Here is a 21591-nt window from a genome sequence, read left to right on the forward strand (position 1 = left end):
TTAACATACCTATATATATATATATACATATATATATATATACACATACATATATATATATATATATACATATACATTTTATATATTTATATTTATGATTATTGTATTACATGTAATATTTTTTATGAAGCATGTAGAATAAATATAATAATAAAAAAAAGAAGAAAAAAGAACCAACTCTGTGCGACTCTCCATCAAAATCCCTGCCCACACCATCATTGAGCTACTTTGAAAAGGTGGCTCTGGGGAAAATTACAAGCTTTGTACCTTTCATTTCGCCTTTTACACATTCTTTCACGCCCATCTGGAGATCGTAGAGCAAACCTACGCTCACTGTAAAAAATACAGCAGACCAATCGTCCAAAGACCAATGGCTGTGTTGTCTAGCAAATGCCAGCCGTGCAACTCTGTGTTCTGGTCAATTCTGGTCCTCTTACGGGGAGAAAAGCCATCGGTCCATACTGATTAAATCTTCATGGAGCAGTGCGTTCAGAAATTTGGACACCACTAACTTCCTGGAGGTGACGAATCGCTCGAACAACAGTAAGGTGTCGGTTTCGCAAAATTCTGAACGTCAAAAAACGGTCATCCTGTGGTTCTGTTACTCTAGGACATCCTGAACCGGGCCTTCTATGGTAGAACCCAGTTTCTCAAGAACTTATTTATTTAGAAATCGTGAGATGCGGTTTGGTGTGATGTAGGTTTCAGAAAAACATTTTCTTTATCGTGCCAACGTTTCGATCTTTATTGAGATCACCTTCAGGGCTCAAAGTGTTTGTCTTCTGTGTAATTGTGCCATTCTTGCTTGTCGTGTCGAGAGTGCTAATCACCACACATTTCTCAAGAACGTCTAACGGCGTCTCTCAGTGTTTTGTACGGGACTCCGATGGCAATAGCCGCATACCTGATGGAACGTCCATCATCAATAAGTGCAACACCACGCGCAACATCCTCAGAACTAAGTGGCATTTTTAACTTTAAAAATTGAAATTAAGAAAACAAAGAAGAAAACTAAACAGTTTATTGTTTCAGAATTCAAATGAGACTAAAGAAACATTTTAAATTTCGTAAAAAGTAAACATTGCAAAATCCTTTATCCTTGTTTTGGATTAAGGATTAATTTTGTTTACCTCTAATTGATATTCCCAATTTAAAACATAGCCTAAACAAATATTTATTGGTGAAAACAATGAGACAAATTACGGCAGAATTTTCTTTTATTGAGAAAACATTAAAAACATCAATTGGGTGGAATTTTTTCCTTGTCAGTGTATCATGCAATTTAAAAATTTCCAGTATCATAGTAGAGTAGAATTTGTTTAACTGCTTATATTTACCATTTAAGCGCCAAAAAGTCCAAATCCTTCGTTTGTTGTTTTTACAAATTGTCATTGTTTTATGTCGTATATACAGGGTTTCATTTTTAGATGGCCCGGGAGAATTTCTCTTGAACAGATAACGTTATCCAAAAACTTAAAAAAAAAAAAAAAATATTTGCAGTCTTTTTTTAATGCCTAATGACAAAACCTTCGGCAACCTTAAAAGAAAGATAAAAAGACTAGATCTCTAGTGAAATTATGTGCCTTGACAGTATGTTGAGATTATTGCCAATATACATAACATTAAGACTTAAAAGTGAAAATGGGGACGACTAAAGATATCTAAGGCAAGCAATGGTGTATGCAACGTCGTATCTACAGAGAAAAAAAATCAAAGAATCCTTCCTGGAGGATAAGAAGAACCTGTTGATTTCAATGTACCACACTTCAAGTTGTCAACAAAAGAAGAATGAAAACGAAAAAGTTTGTTATTTGCTGTTTTTTTTAACTTATTGCTTGCTACAATGTGAAGTACAGCCGGAACTTGTTTTAAACTTTTGTGTACTTCACTTTCGAGTTCTTCTCCAACTTTGCACGTGTTTTTTATATTCCGGCTGTATTTTTTGATTTTTCCAAATTGGAAACGCCTAAATGTTGTTTTAAATTGTCTTCGGGGCACATAAACAAAGAAATTATTTATCATGAGATACATAGAAAGAATTTCCTCCACTGGTTCTGTACTTGACTGTGCTATTTATTATAACAAAAATTATATATATTTAGGTACTATATAAAAAATTCGCAAAGATAAATCGGATTTTTTGGGTACTTAAATGGTAAAAATGTGGCGTTACGCCAAATTAAATAAAATAAGTTGATTCTACGACGATACTGGTTAGGTTTTTTTTTAAATTGTAAGATTTTTAGTTTTTCGTATGGTTAAAAGTCAAAATTGAGAGTAAAGCATCTAAACTTAACTTCTAAAATAAATCCAAGTAATTCTTCAAAGGGTAAAATCAATATAAAAATGACAAAGTTCAGAAGTTTTAGCCTTTACACTTTCAAGTCGTTGGCACGTATTTCAATAAATTCCCAAACACAGGAAAAACAAACTATAACACTTGGTATAATTAAGCAGTTTTAAGGATAAAAACCATAATAAAATTTTCTAAAAAATCTCAATAAAACAACACCCTTGCTGTTCAAATATAATAGAAGATCGTCTGAAAAGAACGGATATTTGGGATTTTTATCAACAGTTTACCAGTAAATACTGTCTAAAGGGATAATCCACTGTTCAGCATAAAATATCAGTAGTTCAATCCGAAAAAGCAACTATCTTACCGGTTAATAATATTGTTTTGTTTTTAATTATATTACAATAGTAAAAACCTCGCTTACTTACGAGTTGTCTTGGTTTTTTCCACCTTGGTAGCTGACAAAAGAAGTAAAACAAGGAATTTTTCTCAATAATAATTTAACAAAACAAACATTTATAAAGACAAGAAACCACAGTGATAACCTATTTTTGATAAGGTGTAAAGAGGGTTTACCGTGGGTAATGAAGAAGTCAATTTTGGGGAGGAGCGAATTTCAAAATTGAGCATTTCTAAATTGTACGGGTATTTCAAATCTTTCGATGAATCTGAACAACATTGCCTCAATAATCACCAACTACAATTTTATTACAAATTAAAAACATTAATAAAATTTTCTATTTAACACATTATTATTCGTCTTATTGTACATTTCATCGTTTATTTCAACACCATGACATAGATTTTCATAAATAGGTTGTGAATTTGTGATTGCGTGGCCAAGTAACAGCTGTATTACAGTTGACAAGAAATTATTTTTTGGCCTTTTGCATTGATTCAAAAAATTATTCATACATTTAGTTGTTTTTTTTTTTTTTTTTTAATGATTTCCTTCTTTAATTTTATTTTGCAACTAAAATGTTTTTTATACAATAAATTAGTACGTTTCGTATAATTATTTCTTGAAAAATTATTACGTTTTACATGAAAATACAAAAATTGACATTTTTGAAAGACAAAAATTATTCATATACTTAAAAAACTACGAGAAAATTGCAATTCTTAATTTTTTTTTAAATTAATGCAATTTTGTATTGATTGAGGGAAGACGAACAGCCAGGCATAATCACCTCTGTCGCGTCTGTAAAGAAACAGAGATAGACAAAGTAGAGATAGATAGATGGATTGATAGATAGATAGAGAGAGAGAGAGAGAGAAAGAGAGAGAGAGAGAGAGAGAGAGAGAGAGAGAGAGAGAGGTAGTGAGAGAGGGAGTGAAAGTGATTGATTGATGGTTTTATTAAGATAGACCTTTCTTAAACTTATCATTAGCTATTTGGTTTACATTATACATTTATTTTTTTTAAATATTTTGTACGCAAATTCTGTACTTACTACGGTTTGTCATTTTTTGGCTACTGCGAGGTATTTGAAGTAATAAAAAGGCGATAAACCTCTACGGGTTATATTCCCACCGAGTAAGAAAGAAGAAGATTAATTGTTGGATTTACCAAGCTTTCGGCAACTTATAGTGCTATCATTTTAAATTGTCATTTTTGATTGAGATTGAAACTCCACATGGGAATTAAGTTTTCGGAGTCGAATTTTGGGAATTAGTCTTTTAAGACGTTCGAAGATTGTGTATAAAATGAAAGGAAGCTACGGTCTATAAGAGGTTGGCCCATAGGGGGATTTGTATAGTTTGAGTATTACATTTATCTAAAATAATATTTTCCACAAATTTAGGGACTTTTTGGTTCTCTAGAAAAATTAAGCCTTTTGTCCTGTTTTTTAGTACATCTAAAAGGTTTTGTCTGGCCGGTTTGCCTTTGAACGGGATTACCAATAGTTCGTTGTGTAAAATGTGTCCTAAAATATGAAACATGGCCTTCTGCTAGCTCATGTCCCCTAATTCTCGTATTTTTTTATTTGTCTAACCAATTCACACACTTGCCTCATCAAAGCTTTTCTTGGTCTTCCAGATTGTCCGACATTATTGCTAGAACTAGTCTTAAACTCATCCTAATCCTAACATACCTATATATGACCTACATACATATGTATGTCGAATAAGTTTATGATTTTAATCCTGTTTGGTAATAGCTTAAATCTTGCTGAAATAACGAGACAATTTTATCTTTTAATACTTAAACATAATTATGCTGATTTTCCACCGATCTTTCACAGATTCCAAATTAAAACAATCAACTGATAGTTAGTTCAACCATACTAAAAACTGTTTTTCCACTCACTCTATAAATTTATGAATAATTTTCTGTCGTACAAAAATATCAATTTTTATATTTTAATGTAACACCTAATAATTTTTCAACGAATAATTAATTACACGAAACGTATTGTTGGATAGTCTAGTATATAGTTCAAGGAATGTTTTACTTGCAAAAAGATCCAAGTGTACTAATATTTTTTTCTCATTTTTTAACTCATGCAACCTATAGTTGCGTGAGTTTTTTTAAAGTTGAGAGTAAAATAGATAATTTGAAAAGAGTTTTTCATCTGGGACATAAAATTTATTAGTAGGTAGATTAGTGTTTGGATATGCACTGGGATAACAGTAATCATCAGGAGATGTTTTATTATAGTTAAACATTCGTGTACTTGTTTTTTGCGTAACTTTTAGGCAAATCCTAGATGATTTTTTAAAAATTTATAATGAAACCAATTCAGTTTTCTTTGTATATGTCGTGATTTTTTTCTCACAACTAGCACAATTTTTCCAAGAATGTATCGATCTCAAAAAATCAAATCAATAAATATTTCTGAGTAGTTACCATCAAAGCTATGGAGACTAAAAATTCCCTAGTAATTCCCACTTGATTGTTAATTACAGACCCGTTTGCAAATCTTCTGTTTTCGCCAAGATGTTAGATTCCATTCTTGCTGAGGCCCTTAGCATGGCTTTTCGATCATATGTTAACATCAATCAGCATGGTTTCTTAAGGGTTAGATCCACCAGTACAAATTTATTTCATTATTATGATTTTATTGTTAATTCCCTTGAGAATGGAAATAGTGTTCACGCTGTATATACAGATTTATCTAAGGCCTTCGATAGAGTTGACATTGATATTCTCCTGTTTAAGTTGAAAATCCTTGGAGTTGGTGATCCTTTGTTATCCTTCATCGAATCATTTCTATGTGGTCGCTCTTTTTCTGTTCTCATTAATAACTCTGTATCGGATAGGATTTCTACATTTTCTGGCGTACCTCAGGGTTCTCACTCCGGGCCCATATTATTTCTTGTTTATTTCAATGATGTCTGTAATATATTCAAGGATTGTAAGTTTTCTTTATTGGCGGATGATTATAAAATTTTTTAATTCAGTGTCTTCTACTCACGACTGTGTTGGTTTACAGAGGGAACTGGACTGCTTCAATAATTGGTGTGAGTAGTATCGTCTTCTTTTGAATATTAACAAATGCAAGGTAATTAAACTTTCTAAAAATATCCGACCTGTGACTTTGATGTTTTGACTATTTCGTTGATGGGCAGAGATTGGAAAAGGTTGACACTACCTCCGACCTTGGTGTCGTTTTCAGCAGAAAGGGTGATTTCAGTGACCATATCAAACAGATTCGAAGTAAGGCTCTACGCAATCTTGGCTTTATTACTAGGTTTTCTAGAGATTTTAAAAACATCTTGGCAGTTAAAATATTATATCAATCCCTCGTTCGTAACCATCTGGAATATGCAAGTGTCGTGTGGTCCCCTTACTACGTTGGTGAGATTAGCGACTTGGAAAAAGTAAAAAGAAAGCAACCAGGATAATGGCCATCAGATTTGATCTTGCACACCTGAATTACTTGGAAAGACTGAACTGGCTTGGTCTTGATTCGCTTAGCTCCCGCCGTATTTTTGCCGATCTCATTTGGGGTTGGAAATTGTGGAATGGGGCCATTGATATCCTCAGCGACCACTTAGGAACCATAATTTGTTCTTTGTTCCACACTACAAAACAGAATATGGACTAAATTCACCCCTACCGAGGATAATGAGATTGCTGAATTATTATTCTAATGAAATAGATGTATTTCGCGATTCCTTGAATTCAGTTAAAGTTAAATTAAAATGTTTACTTGCCTTGAATCATTAAGCCTTGTGTTTTTGTTATTATTGCTTAATTGTTCATTTGTTCTTTTTGTTATTATGTGCCTTTTTTTGACTACTCCTCTTGTAGATTCTTTCTGTTGGAGTTATAATAAATAAATAAATAATAAATTGCCTGTGACTATATACTGACCTGTAACCCATACAGAACAGAACAGAATTTTATTTATAAATATATACATTATACATAGTATAAAATGGTGGAGTTTCTGTCTAGCGACACTTACCTCCAGCTAGTTAAAATATAACAAAATTTTTATTATTTACATTTTTTTTATCAAGGGGAAAAAATATTTGATTAAAAAGACCACCAGCTATTTTGGACAATTTATAAGATCGTTCTTTATTCTCCTGGGCATGTACTTGTCGTCCAAGTAATAGTTGCCTATTTGGCAACAGATTATACTGGTTTGCATTGTACTGGTACTGGCTTCGCATTGCTTAAAAAATCTAATAGTGGCATCTCTGATGTATTCCAGCACCAACAACAAGTTTGTAGCATTGTGCAGTTCGGATATGCGTGTATATCGGGCCGAGTCGGTCGCAAGCTCAGAAACTTATTCTGCACATCCTGCAGTCCTGCATGTCAGGCCCGAGGAGGGGCACCTTTACAGGAGCCATGATCACCGATACAAGGAGGTACACAATAGCACTATTTGATAGATGCAGTACTCGAGTCTTTCAACCCCGTCAACAAATCTAACCTAGGCAAATTTTGGAGGTGTCGAAGAAGCTTTCAACCATCGCCCTCCTGCGACAATTTATATACCGCTTTTAGATACGTCTGTAGCCAACTTTTTAATTATTTTTATCAGCTTCTTCTTAATTATATAATTACTCAATTAATTATACACAATTTTTTCGAAATGAAAAATTTGTATCACAGGCGGGATTCGAACCCACGACTTTCGGCTAAATACGCCGCTGCTCTACCACCTAAGCTACCGTGTCTTCAATCGCCCATGCCCTTTTGGAAACATCTATAGTCAAGCTACTTAGTTTCTGCCAAGAATATATCGATCTCAAAAACTCAAATCAATAAATAGATCTGAATAGTCACCATCAAGGCTATGGAGACTAATAAAAGCTCGTGGCCATATAGTAAGATGTCCATATTTGATGGATGCTGTGCAAGGCTTTCAACCTCGTCAACAAATCTAATCTAATCTAGTCATAATTTGGAATTGTCTAAAAGGATTTTCACCCTCATCCTCTTGCGTCAGTTTATGTACAGCTTTTGGAAACGGCTAATGTCAAGCTACTTAGTTTCTGCCAAGAATATATCGATGTCAAAAGCTCAATGAATGAGTAGTCAATATGAATATCTGAGTAGTCACCATCAAGGCTATCGAGACTAATAAATCCTTGTGACTATATAATGACCTGTGACCCATACTGGGAGGTGCACAATGGTACTATTTGATCAAAGCATTGCTCAAGGCTCTCAGCCTCGGTTTCCTGGGATATTTTATGGAAATGGCTAAAGTCAAGCCTGCGAATGTTAACCGCTGTATTTTTTAGTAAATAGAGAACGGAAAGGCCTCAAATCGAATAGGCTGGGCACAAATAACCAACCCATGGGACAACGAATCTTTGTCCTATTGGTCGTTGAAGAACTCCTCGGCGGCCGATTGTAATGAAAAAAAGGTATTTTCGTTTATCGGAATGAGAGCGTCCTTGTGACTGGAGTGGAACCGGACGGCGGGCGGAAACCGTGCGGCGGAACAACAGCGGCCGGAAGTCGTTCAAAGCCGGTGGGGGTCGCCAATTGCGTTGAAAAGTGAGCGAGTAGAGTTTGTGAGGCGGCGGACAAGACTGACCATTCCACGATTGGCGAAATTGGTCGTCGTTGGTTCTGACTCTGGCCCAACTCGGGATGATGAGAACGAGGATGAGGATGAGGGCGAGGCGACCCTCCTCATTTCAGCCGGACCGCGTCCTCTTTGCGCTCGCCGTTTTGGCCGGCGTCGAGGCTCTTCACACTCCCCCCCAAGAGCCCGTTGTAAAAATACAACAGGGCACGCTCAAAGGGGTTCGTCACTTTTAACAATAGATTGCACAATTGATACAAGATTCGCACGTTAATAAACAGCACTACACGTTTTCTTTTAATTTGCCACCTTTTCTTCAATTATCGTAGACCTTCTAGTTCTTATATATGAAGGGGTAATGTTGCTTGCAGGAATTGCCACCTATGGCTGATTAATTGCTCAGAACTGATAGATATAGAGAATGATTGGGAAAAAAAAGCTCTTCGATATCACAAGGCTGTCTCCAGAGACCACTCCTATTTACTCTGTTTATTTTTGTATAATTTACTAAGCATTTTGGACTTTGTTTTGGAAATGTTATTACAAGGAAAATAAAAATATAAAGAGAGAGAGAAGACAAAGAAAAGGAAAAAGATAAACAGAGAGAGTGAATGAGTGAGAGAATGAGGAGAAAACAGGCAGGCATAATTCTCGCCCTTCTGTGAAGAAGAATAGATAGATAGATAGATAGATAGATAGATAGATAGAGAGAGAGAGAGATTGATTGATTGATTGATTAATGATTTATTTATTCTCGCAAAATTTGGTTTACATAAACCACTCTTACATTTAACGAGATTTACACATATTCAGTACAATTCATTATTAGCACACACAGACACCTAGTTAATACCTTAAGTTATTAATAGTTATTAATTCTATATACATTATTAATAATATCATTGGCTTTTTTCTGTATTCTTAATTACATTTCCTTCACTAATTCATAAATACCCATTTTCTATCACAATTAAATATCACAATCGATCTTATTAATTATGTACAATCATTCAAATAAATTACATTATATCTAATAAATTAAATTATATTATGTTTTTATGTTTATAAACAGATACGTTAGTTAGTAATTGTCCAACAACCTTAGTCTATATCTATTTTTAAATTTACTGTGGCTTGACAAACATATATTTTCATTTAAATCATTATATAGTCTTATGGATTTCTGGAAAAATGAGTTATGATACAATTTTGTTTTACACAAAGGAATAACTATTTTTGAATCGGAATGCCTACTTTCATTTCTAAAAAAAATATATTTATTATACAGACTTTCAGGTACTTTTAATCTCAGAATATTAGACAACATGCTCAATATTTTGAAATCCTGCATTTGTTTGACTTTTAGTACAGATAAAATCTTGTACTTTTCATACACTCGATCATCAAATTTTAATTTTAGTATGTATCTCAAACACATATTTTGCGTAACTTGGAGATCTTTCATGTTTTTGCAATTCAGGTTCGACATTTCCTGTATGCCATAGTTTAAATAAGGAAAAATAAATACTTTTACAATACACTTTTTTATGTTTTGTGAGTAGTGATTAAATATTTTTTTTAGTCTGTACATTTTAGAATATATAATATTACAAATTTTTTTTACTTGCCGATTCCATGATAAGTTGCTTTCTACAATTAAACCTAATATTTTCGCGTTTTTGGCATAAGGGATTTTTTCATTATTAGCTCTTACTTCGGGCAATGAGTCATACTTAACCTTGGATAGTAGTCTTTGATTACCAAAGATTATAATTTTGCTCTTCCTTGGATTCAAGCAAAGACTATGGCTTGTACTCCAATTATCAATTCTTTTTAAATCTTCAATAATTTTTCCAAAACCATTCTCCAAGTCACCCAAACTAAAGCTCATGGATATATTAAGATCATCAGCGTACATCACATGCTTGGAATGAATTATACACTGTGATATGCTATTAACATAGACAACGAATAGCAAAGCAGACAGTTGATCCCTGTGGAATGCCATTATCATTCAAAGTCCAGTCAGACATTCTCCCACTATCCACCTTAACCCTTTGCAATCTTTTTGACCTTAACAACATTAAGGCTTTATCAGAAAAATTCATTGAATCAAGTATGGATAGTAGCACTTCTCTGTTTACTGAATCAAACGCCCTTGAGTAATCCAATGATATCAAAATGGTCAGCTTCCTGTCATCTATATTTTTTTTTATTTCGTCCACAACTTGGACCAATGCAGATTCTGTGCTGTGTCCTTTTCTATATGCGTGTTGATTACAATTTAGGATGCCGTTTTTCTCTATAAAGTCAACTAATTGTTCGAATATTAATTTGTCAAAGACTTTGCCTAATACTGATACAATATTTATAGGTCTGAATGATGAACAATCTTCAGGTGGAACAGTTTTTGGAACGGGAATTATGTACGATTTTTTCCATTTATCAGGGTAAAAACCCTCATCAATGCATCTGTTATATATGCTGCATAAGTACTTAGCAATTCTATTTTTTATGTTTTTGATAAGGAAATTCAAAATATTGTCTGGCCCAGCAGATTTCGATTTTATACTGTCTATTACTTTCACTATTTGACTCTCAGTAACGTGCTTAATCTGAAATGTTTCCGCTTTATTCTTGTTATCATTTTTATTTTTATTTTTATAAATATTGACTAGTGCTGGGTCAGGTCCTTGATTTTTACCCATGTTTGCGAAATATTTATTTAACTCATTTAAATCTACGCTGGGTTCCACAAAATCTTTAGTCTTCTTACCTATTCCATCATTATTCAAGATTTTCCAGAATTCTTTTTGCTCCTTCGCATTGTTAATCTGATTCTTAAAATATCTATATTTGGCATTATTGATTAAATTTTTAGTTTTATTTCTCAGTACTCTATATTCTATTTGATCTTTAAGGTTTTTATATTTTCTATATTTTTTATTTAACAAATCCCTTTTTGGCCATTATTGACCTAATCTCATCATTAAGCCAGGGTGCAGGATTTTTTGTTATTCTAACCGTTTTCAATGGCAAATATTTATCTGTTAGGTCGGAGTGCTGTACTTAGAAGTTCTACTATTTCATTCACATCATCTAAATTTAGAATATCATCTAGATTTAAGTCCACGAAACCATTTTGTAGTTCAATATTTTTAACATTCTTAAGATCTCTTATTGTTTTGTATATGGGTATTTTTGGGGGTGGTTTTATTTTGATGCAGCAAAAAATAATATCATGGAATGGGATACCAGGCACCTGACATTGACCATATGCATGAATGTCAGATGGATTTTTTGTTATTATTAAATGAAGAGAGAGAGAGAGAGAGAGAGAGAGAGAGAGAGAGAGAGAGAGAGAGAGAGAGAGAAGGAGAGTGAGAGAGAGATTATACTTGGAATAGAGATACTCTCTTGGAAAATACAGTGTTGTCTCCAGATCACAATGCTATTTGCATTGTTTGTTTTGTATAATCTACATTCTACCAAGTATTTTGGACGCAGTGAATTAAAATCATTATAATAACTGATGAGCCAGCATCTTTAAAAAAAAAGACATATCTAGATGACTACTGCGAATGAGTGTATGTGTGTGTGTGTGTGAGTAATGCTTTTTAAAAAGATTGAACTCCGCACTCACTCCACCAATCATCATTTCTAGAGAGAGAGTATACTTGGAATAAGCATACTCTCTTGGAGAATACAGTGATATCTCCAGAGCCCACTGCTGTTTGCACTGTTTGTTTTTGTATAAACTGCATTCTACCAAATATTTTGGAGGCAGTGTATTAAAATCATTATAATAAACTGATGAACCAGTACCTCTCCAAAAAAAGGACATATTTAGATGACTACTGCTAATGTGTGTGTGTGTGTGTGTGAGAGAGAGAGAGAGAGAAGAGATAGAGAGAGAGTGAAATTGTTGTGGGATTAGGTAGTGTTTTCTTTAGGGCCCGCTACCATTTGAAGATTTTTTTAAAATGTTACACTATGTGTTCTAAAGGGAAAATAAAAAAATGATAATTCTTTATGCTGATGATGTTCTTATTATGACAGATAACTTTGATACTAGGTATGGGACTGTACATCACATCAAGTAGTTGTGTGACCTATCTAGTCTTGTAGGACAGTTGATGAATTTAATAATATTGGCGAATCAAAACAAAATGTGTTGTGCTACACTGATATATTATGTATGATAAATACAACATTATGCTTGAACCAACCTATAATATGTTGATAATACAAGATATTCAGGATAAATAAAACCCTATTAAATTAGGCTTTTGTTTAACTTTTTTTTTTTTAATTTGCACCACTAAATGATTAAACTGTAGTTTGTGTAGCTTGAATTAATTTGTATACAAACCTAAGTTTTTTTATTAGAAAATTGGTTGTTTAATTAATTACATAAATTTTTAGGTGAAAATAGTGACTGAGAGTCGTATAAAGATATATGCTTTTTTGGGTGTTCCATATGCAGCCCCACCACTTGGGCCTTTACGATTTGCTGTATGTTTTTGGAGATAGTTTAAGTAATTTCCCAATAAATAAACTATTGCCCCTTTTCAGTCTCCTGAAAAACATGGAGGATGGTCAGAAAATGAGCCTTTTTCAGCAGATAACTTTGGACCTGCTTGTGTCCAACCTTTACATGAACTAGTACCAAATTTTGGAGTGAAGCCGATGCAGGATGAGGACTGTCTTACTTTAAATGTTTGGACATCTGAGGTAAGGAAATATCTCTATTAGTCATCAGCCATAAATAATATATTTAAATTTTTAGGCCGCCCTCACCTATAAAAATGCTCCAGTTGTTATATTTTTTGAAGGTGAGGGTTTTGTTACGGGATACTCAGGCCGGTTTCCTGGCGAGGATCTTGCCGCAGAGGGTATCGTCATCGTTTCGGCCAACTACAGGCTCAACGTTTTTGGATTCTTTTGCTTGGAAAATACAGAAGCAAGGGGTAACGTCGGGCTCCTCGACCAGTATCTTGCTCTTGTGTGGGTCCGCGAAAACATCGAGCAGTTCGGAGGAGATCCAAGGAGTATTACTCTCATGGGCCACTCTGCAGGAGCAACAAGTATCGCTTATCACCTAATATCACCAAGGACACAAGGTAAGGAACAAACCAAGGAAAAAACATGTATTATTCTATAATTATAATAACAACAATAGGTCATATGTGGGTGACTGTGTGTCAACCAGCAGTTCCTCAATGTGTCCCAAATAATTAAAATGTCATTCCTAGAGTGACAAGGAATGTCACCCAATATGAAAACTGTACTTGCACAGCTGTGACCCATCTGGGTCAACTCTTCTGATTTTTGGCAGATATAGAGGTCTTCTGTTGTAGAGTAGAGCTAACCTGAACACATTTTGGTTGGCAAAGAAGTTTTTATTTTGCAAAACCTACCTTTTTATTGTATTTTCCAGTTAAATTCAAATTATACTTCAGTTATTGTGGTCTTGCCACTAAACTAAGCTGATTTTGCTGCACTTTCAACCTGAAATTATGAGATTTTCTCTTGAAGCCTGGGTAATGAACCCAGTTTTTTTATAAACATTTTGGTCTGCCTATCCTTGCTGTTGTCATCTTTCGTATCCTTTTGGTTTTTAACAATAATCGAGAACCTGGTAAATGTCTGACAAACCAAAACAGAAAGGATAGTTGGATCAAAGTATTAGAAAAAAACCAACCTACACTTTAACTCTTGGCCAGCTTTTTCAAGACTTTTAAGTTTGTGGGCCTGTGCATTTATTTCTTAGTAAACTTTTAAAGCATTTGAAAGCTTGGGCTTCATTAAAAGGCTGACGGTAGTTTTTAAAAATGTATTTACCATAAAAATCCTTTTCCAATCATTTGTTGCCATTTGGAATATGCAAGTATTACTTGGTCACCTGGATCAAAAAGTGGATTGCTCGCTTTTTGTGAATAATGTTTCTACTCACAGATTTTTCAAAATGTGTAAGTAGAACTATCATTAACAAAAAGTGAATCCACATACTCACCCCATCTTCATCAACTCTATGTGGATTGCTCATGATTAAGAAGGTACAAAGGAGGGTATCTAAATATTTGCTGTTTATGACAATATACTTGTCATCAGTGAGCTCCTTTATATAGAAAAGCTGAATTCGGTCAGACTGTACTCTTCGGAAGACAGAATTTTGACTTTGACCTTGTTCTTACGGAAGATACTTAACAATAGGATAACAAATCCTGTATTGGTATTAGGGACCCACAGCGCCATCTCTGCTCCTGTTCTACATTCCCAACATAGGACAAATTATGGTCAGAATCTTGTCTTTCTCACTGTCTGACAGCCATCTGTCTTTGGCACATTAATCGATATGGAATTGCCACCCTTTCTCACTAAGCTTTTTTTAAAAGTTATCTATATACTGAATTTTAAGTTTTTATATACTGAATTTTTATGTATGCTTTTTTATACTTTTTCTTGTTTGTTCAGTTTTTCATTTGACCCATCTGTATCTTAGCTTAGCCGTATTTCTGTTCATCCAAACAGGTCTGCCCCGATTAGTTCAGGCTTGGGCTTCTTCACTGTACATATTATTTTACATAGTAATTTTTTTTAATAAAGTTTACGGAAAGTATTTACTAGTGTGAATTTATAATATGAGAGCACCAATGGTTGACTTAAATTAGCTTTATAGTTTATGTATTATATTTATGTAGGGTATTTTAAAAAATCATTGATTCTATCACCATAAGGCTCCATATAAAGAATTAAGTAGGAATGCCTCCTGATATTAAAATTGTGCTTGAACATAGCAGTGAGTCTTGAGGTTCGATCCTGATCCCTTCTAATATTTTGAAGAAATAGAATTTTTCTACTTTACACATTATTTGTAGATAATCATTTTTTAAAATTTCATTGAAAGTATTTATTAGTTTCTTATTAAATTCACTAGTTTCATGGTCCGCTTGACGAATTAATATCTTACATTAAGGTTTTCAGTTGAGATAAAAAAGTAAATGGCACGAGCAGGATTCGAAACCACGATCTTCGGCTTGATACGCCGCTGCTCTACCACTTGAGCTATCGTGTCCTTGAAAAATGGCAAAAAGGAGGGAAAATTCAAAAGGTGTGGTTGAGATGGGAAGTTAGTGTCCGAGTGGATCAAGGTCACGATAGCTCAAGTGGTAGAGCAGCGGCGTATCAAGCCGAAGATCGTGGGTTCGAATCCTGCTTGTGCCATTAACTTTTTTATCTCAACTGAAAACCTTAATTAATTGTAAAGTATTTATTAGTGTGAATATATGGTGGGAGAGGACCAATGGTTCATTTAGATTAGTTTTATAGTTTGTGTCTAGTTCGTTAAAAAAACATCACATACTCTTTCACCGTCTGCAGTAAATCTTTGGGTTCTTTTTCCAATTTTGGGAGGATACCGGGATGCTCAACTGTATATATTTTTTTTATGTTTTTATTTGAGAATAATTGGGGGGAAAAATTGTCAATAGTCTGGCCCTTTTGTCCGTTACACCAAACAGATAATTAAGTCCTCTTTTATAACAGAACTTACTTTACTTTTTATACTTTTTCATGTAATATACCTTGTGTTAAATGCTATTAGAGTTGGTCAATATAATATTGAGACCCTCAATTAGATTAGTCGTACAGTTTATATATCGAGTACCGAATTGATCGACCAGTTAGTTTTACAATGAAATTTTATATTTTTGACTGTATTTAAGAAGTGTGAGAGTTTGAGTGTGATGTTAGGTTAAAAACTGCATTGTAGGCTGAAAAGACTTAGTTGTTGAAAGCCCCAGAGCTTTGCTTCGGTGGGCAGAACAGACAAGACCGATCAAGATTTAAAATAAACATAATTTATTTAATACTGTGTCTTGTATTTAGGTCTATTCCATAAAGCAATATTGATGTCGGGGAATGTTTTTTCGCCCTGGTCTAAGTCGAACAACCCTTCGAACGCTTCAAAAGAGATAGCCAAAAGCCTTGGCTGTTTTTCTAAGAAAGTCCATTCGATGCTTAACTGCCTCCAGTCGAAGAGTGCTGAGGAGATATTGAAAGCTTACGAAATGCTTTACATGGTAATTATACAATTGTGGCATTGCCGTTTCATAATGTCTGAAATTTGACAATCCAGGGTGGCAATTGGACAGAACTCCCCCTTCCTGTCATTGATAGCTTCCTTCCTGAGACAGAACAGTACCTGCCGATGGCGCCGGACGAAGCTTATGCCAAGGGCAATTTCCTCAAAATCCCGGTCATGAGTGGTATAACTATGAACGACGGGATAGTGGCAATTTGTAAGTAGTAGTATTTAATTGTTAATTTAAGTTTTGTAAAACTATGATTTATATAATCATCGAAAATTCAGTAAAAAGCACAATTTGCATAGGTGTACACAAAACGCGCACACACACAAATTGTTTACTAATTTTGTTTTAAATTTTGCAGGGTTTGAAAGATTTGGTGTTTTTTTTTACCCAAAATTAAATTGAAAGTTCTAGAAGGATGCCTTTTTAAAGGAAATTTAACACTTTTTTTTTATTCCCCAAAAATCAATAGTTCAAGTTAGTACAAGTAGATTTATGATGAAAACCGTAGATAGTTGAAAAAAATATAAAACATTGAAAGGGTTGAGAATCAGACCATTTTTCAAACAAACTTTTTTGTTGTATTTGAGGTGTATAATTCGCTAGCAAAGTTTGTGACATGAGTAGGTCTGACACCCTGTATAATGTGTAGTGAGTGATTAATGACCGTTAATCGATAATTATTCAGAAATCGTGAGATGTGGTCTGGTGTGATGTAGGTTTCAGAAAACATTTTCTTTATCGTGCCAACGTTTCGATCTTTATTGACATCATCTTCAGGGTTCAAAGTGTTTGTCTTCTGTGCAATTGTGCCATTCTTGCGTGTCGTGTTGAGAGTCACAACACGACACGCAAAAATGGCACAATTACACAGAAGACAAACACTTTGAGCCCTGAAGATGATCTCAATAAAGATCGAAACGTTGGCACGAAAAAGAAAATGTTTTTCTGAAACCTACATCACACTAGACTGCATTTCACGATTTCTGAATAATTACCCTGTATAATGTTTATGTAATTAATACATAATTTATTTTGTTTCATTTTTCTTCTAATAAAGCTATTTTGAACTCTGTCCTATTGAAAAGTGCCTGAACAGATTTTTCCATTTCCATCCAAAAAAATTGCAAGAATATATATATTTTTTATACAGACAAAAAATATGTACATTGGTAATTTTTGTATTGTGTTACTTTCATGTTGCCATAATATTTGATGTGATTTTATGTTTATTTATAAATAAAACAATTAAAGACATTTTATTTGGACAAATGATTATTTCAGCCCAGTGGACAGACTTGTTTAAGCAAGACTTCTTCCAGCTTAAGCATCTATTCTTGTCTAGCATAATCCCGTCTGTGATACAAAAGTATAATCTGTCCGATTTGAACAACTTTCAACAGTTACAAACCATATTGCAATGGTACTACCTGGATCTGGTCAAAGATGGGGACACGACGTCTTTGATATCAAAGCTTATTGACGTGAGTAGAACACGCAAAGCATTTATAAAACTATATGAAAAATCCTTTTAGTTTTTTACAGATTCACAATTCACAGCTCCACACAGAAAACAGCTATCTTTCCTGTCAAATACGACTATAAATCCGCTGAGTACTGTATATGCTTACCAGTTTGAACAAGAAGAGAACCATCTTTATCACCATCTCAACATTTCTGGTAATAACTTTTTTCGTTTTAAACTATGACAATATTTTATGACAATGAAAATACTAGGAAGGTTTTGTGAAGCACGCAGTTTTTGACTTATTATGCTTTTCAAAGCTTAGTTCAGTTCAACTAAATCCATTTTTTTTAGAGAAGTAGTAGGTCATTGACTGATACTGCTTCAATTATTTTTCCTGAGTCCTCACAGTACCCTATGTTGTCATCATTGATCAGGTGTTTCACGTTGGAAGATAATATGAGGTATACTTTCCGAATGAGTTTCATATTTTGAACTTGCACCCTTCCTGGACCCTTCACTGGTTTTGGAGCCACCTATAATTGTATTTTATTTTTTTATTTATTTAGTCTGTTAAAAAATTGGTATGATGTTGCAAACAATGTTTCCTTGGTTTTTTTAGTCAGTTACCATTTCCAGGAATCGTTGTCTCATTTTATTTGTTATTGTACTAGCCCAAAATGTTTAGTCCCCATCCAATTTTGTTTGTTTCTGGAGTCTGAGCTTTACCTAGCTTCCTTTTGTGTATTTCAACAGAGAATCATTGTATATGTTTCCAATGAAGGTAGGTGTAATAGGTAGATGCGTTTCAGTTTTCCAGTCTGAAATCATAGCAATTGAACACTGCGCAGAAATAAAATAAGAACACATTTCAGGAAGATGGCCATTTTCTCTGACAGGCCACTCCTTATGTGAGCTAAAAGCAAAAAGCTTTGGAATTGTATGGAATCCCTGGTAGAAATCAGTGACACCAATGCCCTGTCCTGGTGGTCCCTGGGCATTCAGTACATAGAGGCAATGAAAAAGTGGACATGACCAAAAAAGGAGCTAATATGAATTATCTATGTCCTGAGCCCTGTTGTGGCCTAGCATCTGAAATGGACCCTTAATGAGTCCAAAACTTGGTGGAGCATCCAGGCATATGAAGTGATTCATAGAAGGGCCATCCACAAGACTTACCAAGCAGTTACTGGAAGGTAACCAGAATTCTGGTTGAACTAACTGGGCACAATAAGAAAGCACATGCATCGGACAGTAGTACTGACAGAAAAAATACTGGCAGGAAAAAGAGAACACAGAAGGGTTGTATGTGTAGATTCTTGCAACTAGGGGAGGAAAAGCCTTAAGTAAGATCCTACACCAGGCAGCCACATGAAGCTGGCCATGAGTTATAAAAAATAAAGCTCAATAGATATACTCAGGTCGAGGTGTGGAAGGCCTGGTAGCAGCCTCATTTATCCCCTTGTATATTTCACTGAAGTATGTATGTTGTCAGTGGAGGTAGGTGTACTGTTTATAAAGTGATGGGGTGTTGTCATTGCTCCTGAGTTGCATTTATTTGCTAATCTTTGCACTCTGCCAAATTTTTGAGAAGCTTGTTTTTATGCAAACATAAACCCAAGACGGCCAACTTTGTTATGTTCAATATCTCTGAAGCATATCTTTTCTAGGTTTTGATCTTTCTTTTTATTATCACAAGGTTTCAAATATGCTATTATTTGACACATATGTATTTATAAAGTTGATTTTATGCTGCTTAGGTTCAGGTCATGGTGAGGAGTTGCTTTTCCTCTTTGGCCCACCTCTCTTGAAAAAGGTAGGACGGATCCGGCTCACTTCGTCTGAAGAACGACTCAGCACTGTGATGAGACGGTTCTGGGTTGAATTTATCAGGAAAGGGTAAAACATGATTAAACAAGAGACACACATCTTTAGATTCAGTGTACATTATTGTCTTATTCTAGAAGTTTAAGCTTGAGCCCGTACGGTTACGGTATACCTTGGAGGCGCTATGTGTGGAATGAGGACAACTATGTGATTTTCCGGTCAGATAATAGCCTTCCGTTAACTCAAACAGTTATGCGTCTGCCTAGTATGTCTCTCGCCAAGGATGCCATGAGCAAATATACCATACGCCTCTGGAACGATCTTCTCCCCGACCTCCATGATCTCCACAACCAGCAGAATAGCATAATTCAGAGCCAGAGGGCAAGGGATACACAATTAACAAAAGGTAAATTAAAACAAAAAAATTTATAAAATTAAAGAAAACGTGCATATTTCCTCATTCCGTCTTGTTTTAGACTTGCCGTATCGAAGTGCGATGTATACACTCATTTGTTTTGTTATCGTCCTACTCGTCCTTCTCATCGTGTGTGTCGTCCTGCTCAAGAAACATGTGACAGAACGGGAACGCGATATGTTCTGACAAAACGAAGGCAGGAGCAGCCCAGAGGACAACCTTCCACCAATCAGTGTCCTTAATCTACCCTCACACAGTTGGATGTACAACCTGACGTCTAACAAGTTCTAGAAATAAGCAACTAGAGCTATAGCTGTTCCTGCCGGAGAATGCCTACCAACAATGACTTTTTACTCCTTTTCACTACAAGAAATTTTGTTACCATTTATTTTTGTTAATCGTAATTTCTAAATCACTGTCATTTTATATAATATAAACGGAGAGAGAAAATGAGAGTGTGTGTGTTTGTGGTGCACATCTTAGGTTTCAAAAAATAGTAATGGTGCGACAACCACAATTCAATATAGATGTAAAATTCATGTTAGAAAAAAATCTAGTTTTATTTAGTAATTTATTAGCTATTTTAAAACAACTTTGGATAAAGAATGACAAATCAAATAAAGCAATTGAATGTGTTATTTTAAAAAAGACCTTACATTTCACAAGTTTTGGGAAACATTAAAAACTTATTAAATTCACTAATTTCGTGGTCCGCTTGACCAATTAATATATTACAATTAATTAAGGTTTTTAGTTGAGTTAAAAAAGTCAATGGCACAAACGGGATTCGAACCCACGACCTTCAGCTTGATACACTGCTACTATACCACTTGAGCTATCGTGACTTCAATCCACTCGGGCACCAATTTTGAAAAATGGCAAAAAGGAAGGAAAATTCAAAAGGTGAGGTTGAGATGGGAAGTTGGTGTCTGAGTGGATCGAGGTCACGATAGCTCAAGTGGTAGAGCAGCGGCGTATCTAGCCGAAGGTCGTGGGTTCGAATCCCGCTCGTGCCATTACTTTTTTATCTCAACTAAAAACCTTAATTAATTGAATGACTTTCTAGGAATATTTAGTTCCCCTTCATCAGCAATTAGAGATTATTTTTAAAAATTTTGATGTCTTCAACCGTAATAATTTTATGAGTTTTTCTTTGTAGAGTGGACAAGATCTATCAACCGTCCTTATAAGTATCCTACAATTAGTTATGGCACGACATTTAAATTTAAGTTTTTTTGTTTTTTTTCAAAGATTGTTTAACATTTTATGACAGTTCTAATTCAAAGAAATAATTTCTCATTTATACAATTAGTTTATTATAATGTGCTATAATTTTAATCTAACTTCCCATCTCAACCCACCTTTTGAATTTTCCCTCCTTTTTGCCATTTTTAAAAACTTAGTTTCTAAGTGCTTCAATTCTTCTTCTTGTTCTTTAAAAAATTAATAGTTTTTGTGTTGGTTTGTACTCATATTGATTTGATGGTGCAAGTCGG

At 34.4% G+C, this 21591-nt stretch overlaps 2 protein-coding genes across 4 annotated transcripts in view; one reads left to right on the top strand and one right to left on the bottom strand.

Annotated features, from left to right (window-relative positions):
* LOC106670284 (protein spitz-like) overlaps nucleotides 1-2914 on the bottom strand; it is a 106421-nt gene extending 103507 nt beyond the window's left edge. Inside the window, exon 1 of one of the 2 annotated variants that reach the window (XM_024225187.1) lies at nucleotides 2725-2914. The gene's annotated coding sequence lies outside the window, so the exon portion shown is untranslated. Of the gene's footprint in view, nucleotides 1-2720 lie in introns of both variants that reach the window. The other variant, XM_024225188.1, reaches the window with a different exon arrangement.
* Nucleotides 2915-8139: 5225 nt separating this feature from the next.
* LOC106670290 (carboxylesterase 5A-like) lies at nucleotides 8140-20828 on the top strand. Of its 2 annotated transcripts, none has more exons than XM_014400477.2 (11): nucleotides 8140-8516; nucleotides 12721-12810; nucleotides 12871-13029; nucleotides 13085-13418; nucleotides 16186-16379; nucleotides 16436-16598; nucleotides 17673-17872; nucleotides 17924-18068; nucleotides 19614-19752; nucleotides 19818-20086; nucleotides 20157-20828. In XM_014400477.2, exons 1-11 carry the CDS (start codon nucleotides 8361-8363, stop codon nucleotides 20279-20281), a joined length of 1974 nt encoding a protein of 657 aa, XP_014255963.1. In that variant the 5' UTR covers nucleotides 8140-8360; the 3' UTR covers nucleotides 20282-20828. The 2 variants fall into 2 exon arrangements, with proteins under 2 accessions (XP_014255963.1, XP_014255965.1); XM_014400479.2 differs by lacking the exon at nucleotides 8140-8516 and adding an exon at nucleotides 10373-10479.
* Nucleotides 20829-21591: the final 763 nt, after the last annotated feature.

The sequence above is a fragment of the Cimex lectularius genome, unplaced genomic scaffold (assembly GCF_000648675.2).
Source record: "Cimex lectularius strain Harlan isolate CLEC.00 unplaced genomic scaffold, Clec_2.1 scaffold94, whole genome shotgun sequence".
Lineage (NCBI taxonomy): Eukaryota > Metazoa > Arthropoda > Insecta > Hemiptera > Cimicidae > Cimex > Cimex lectularius.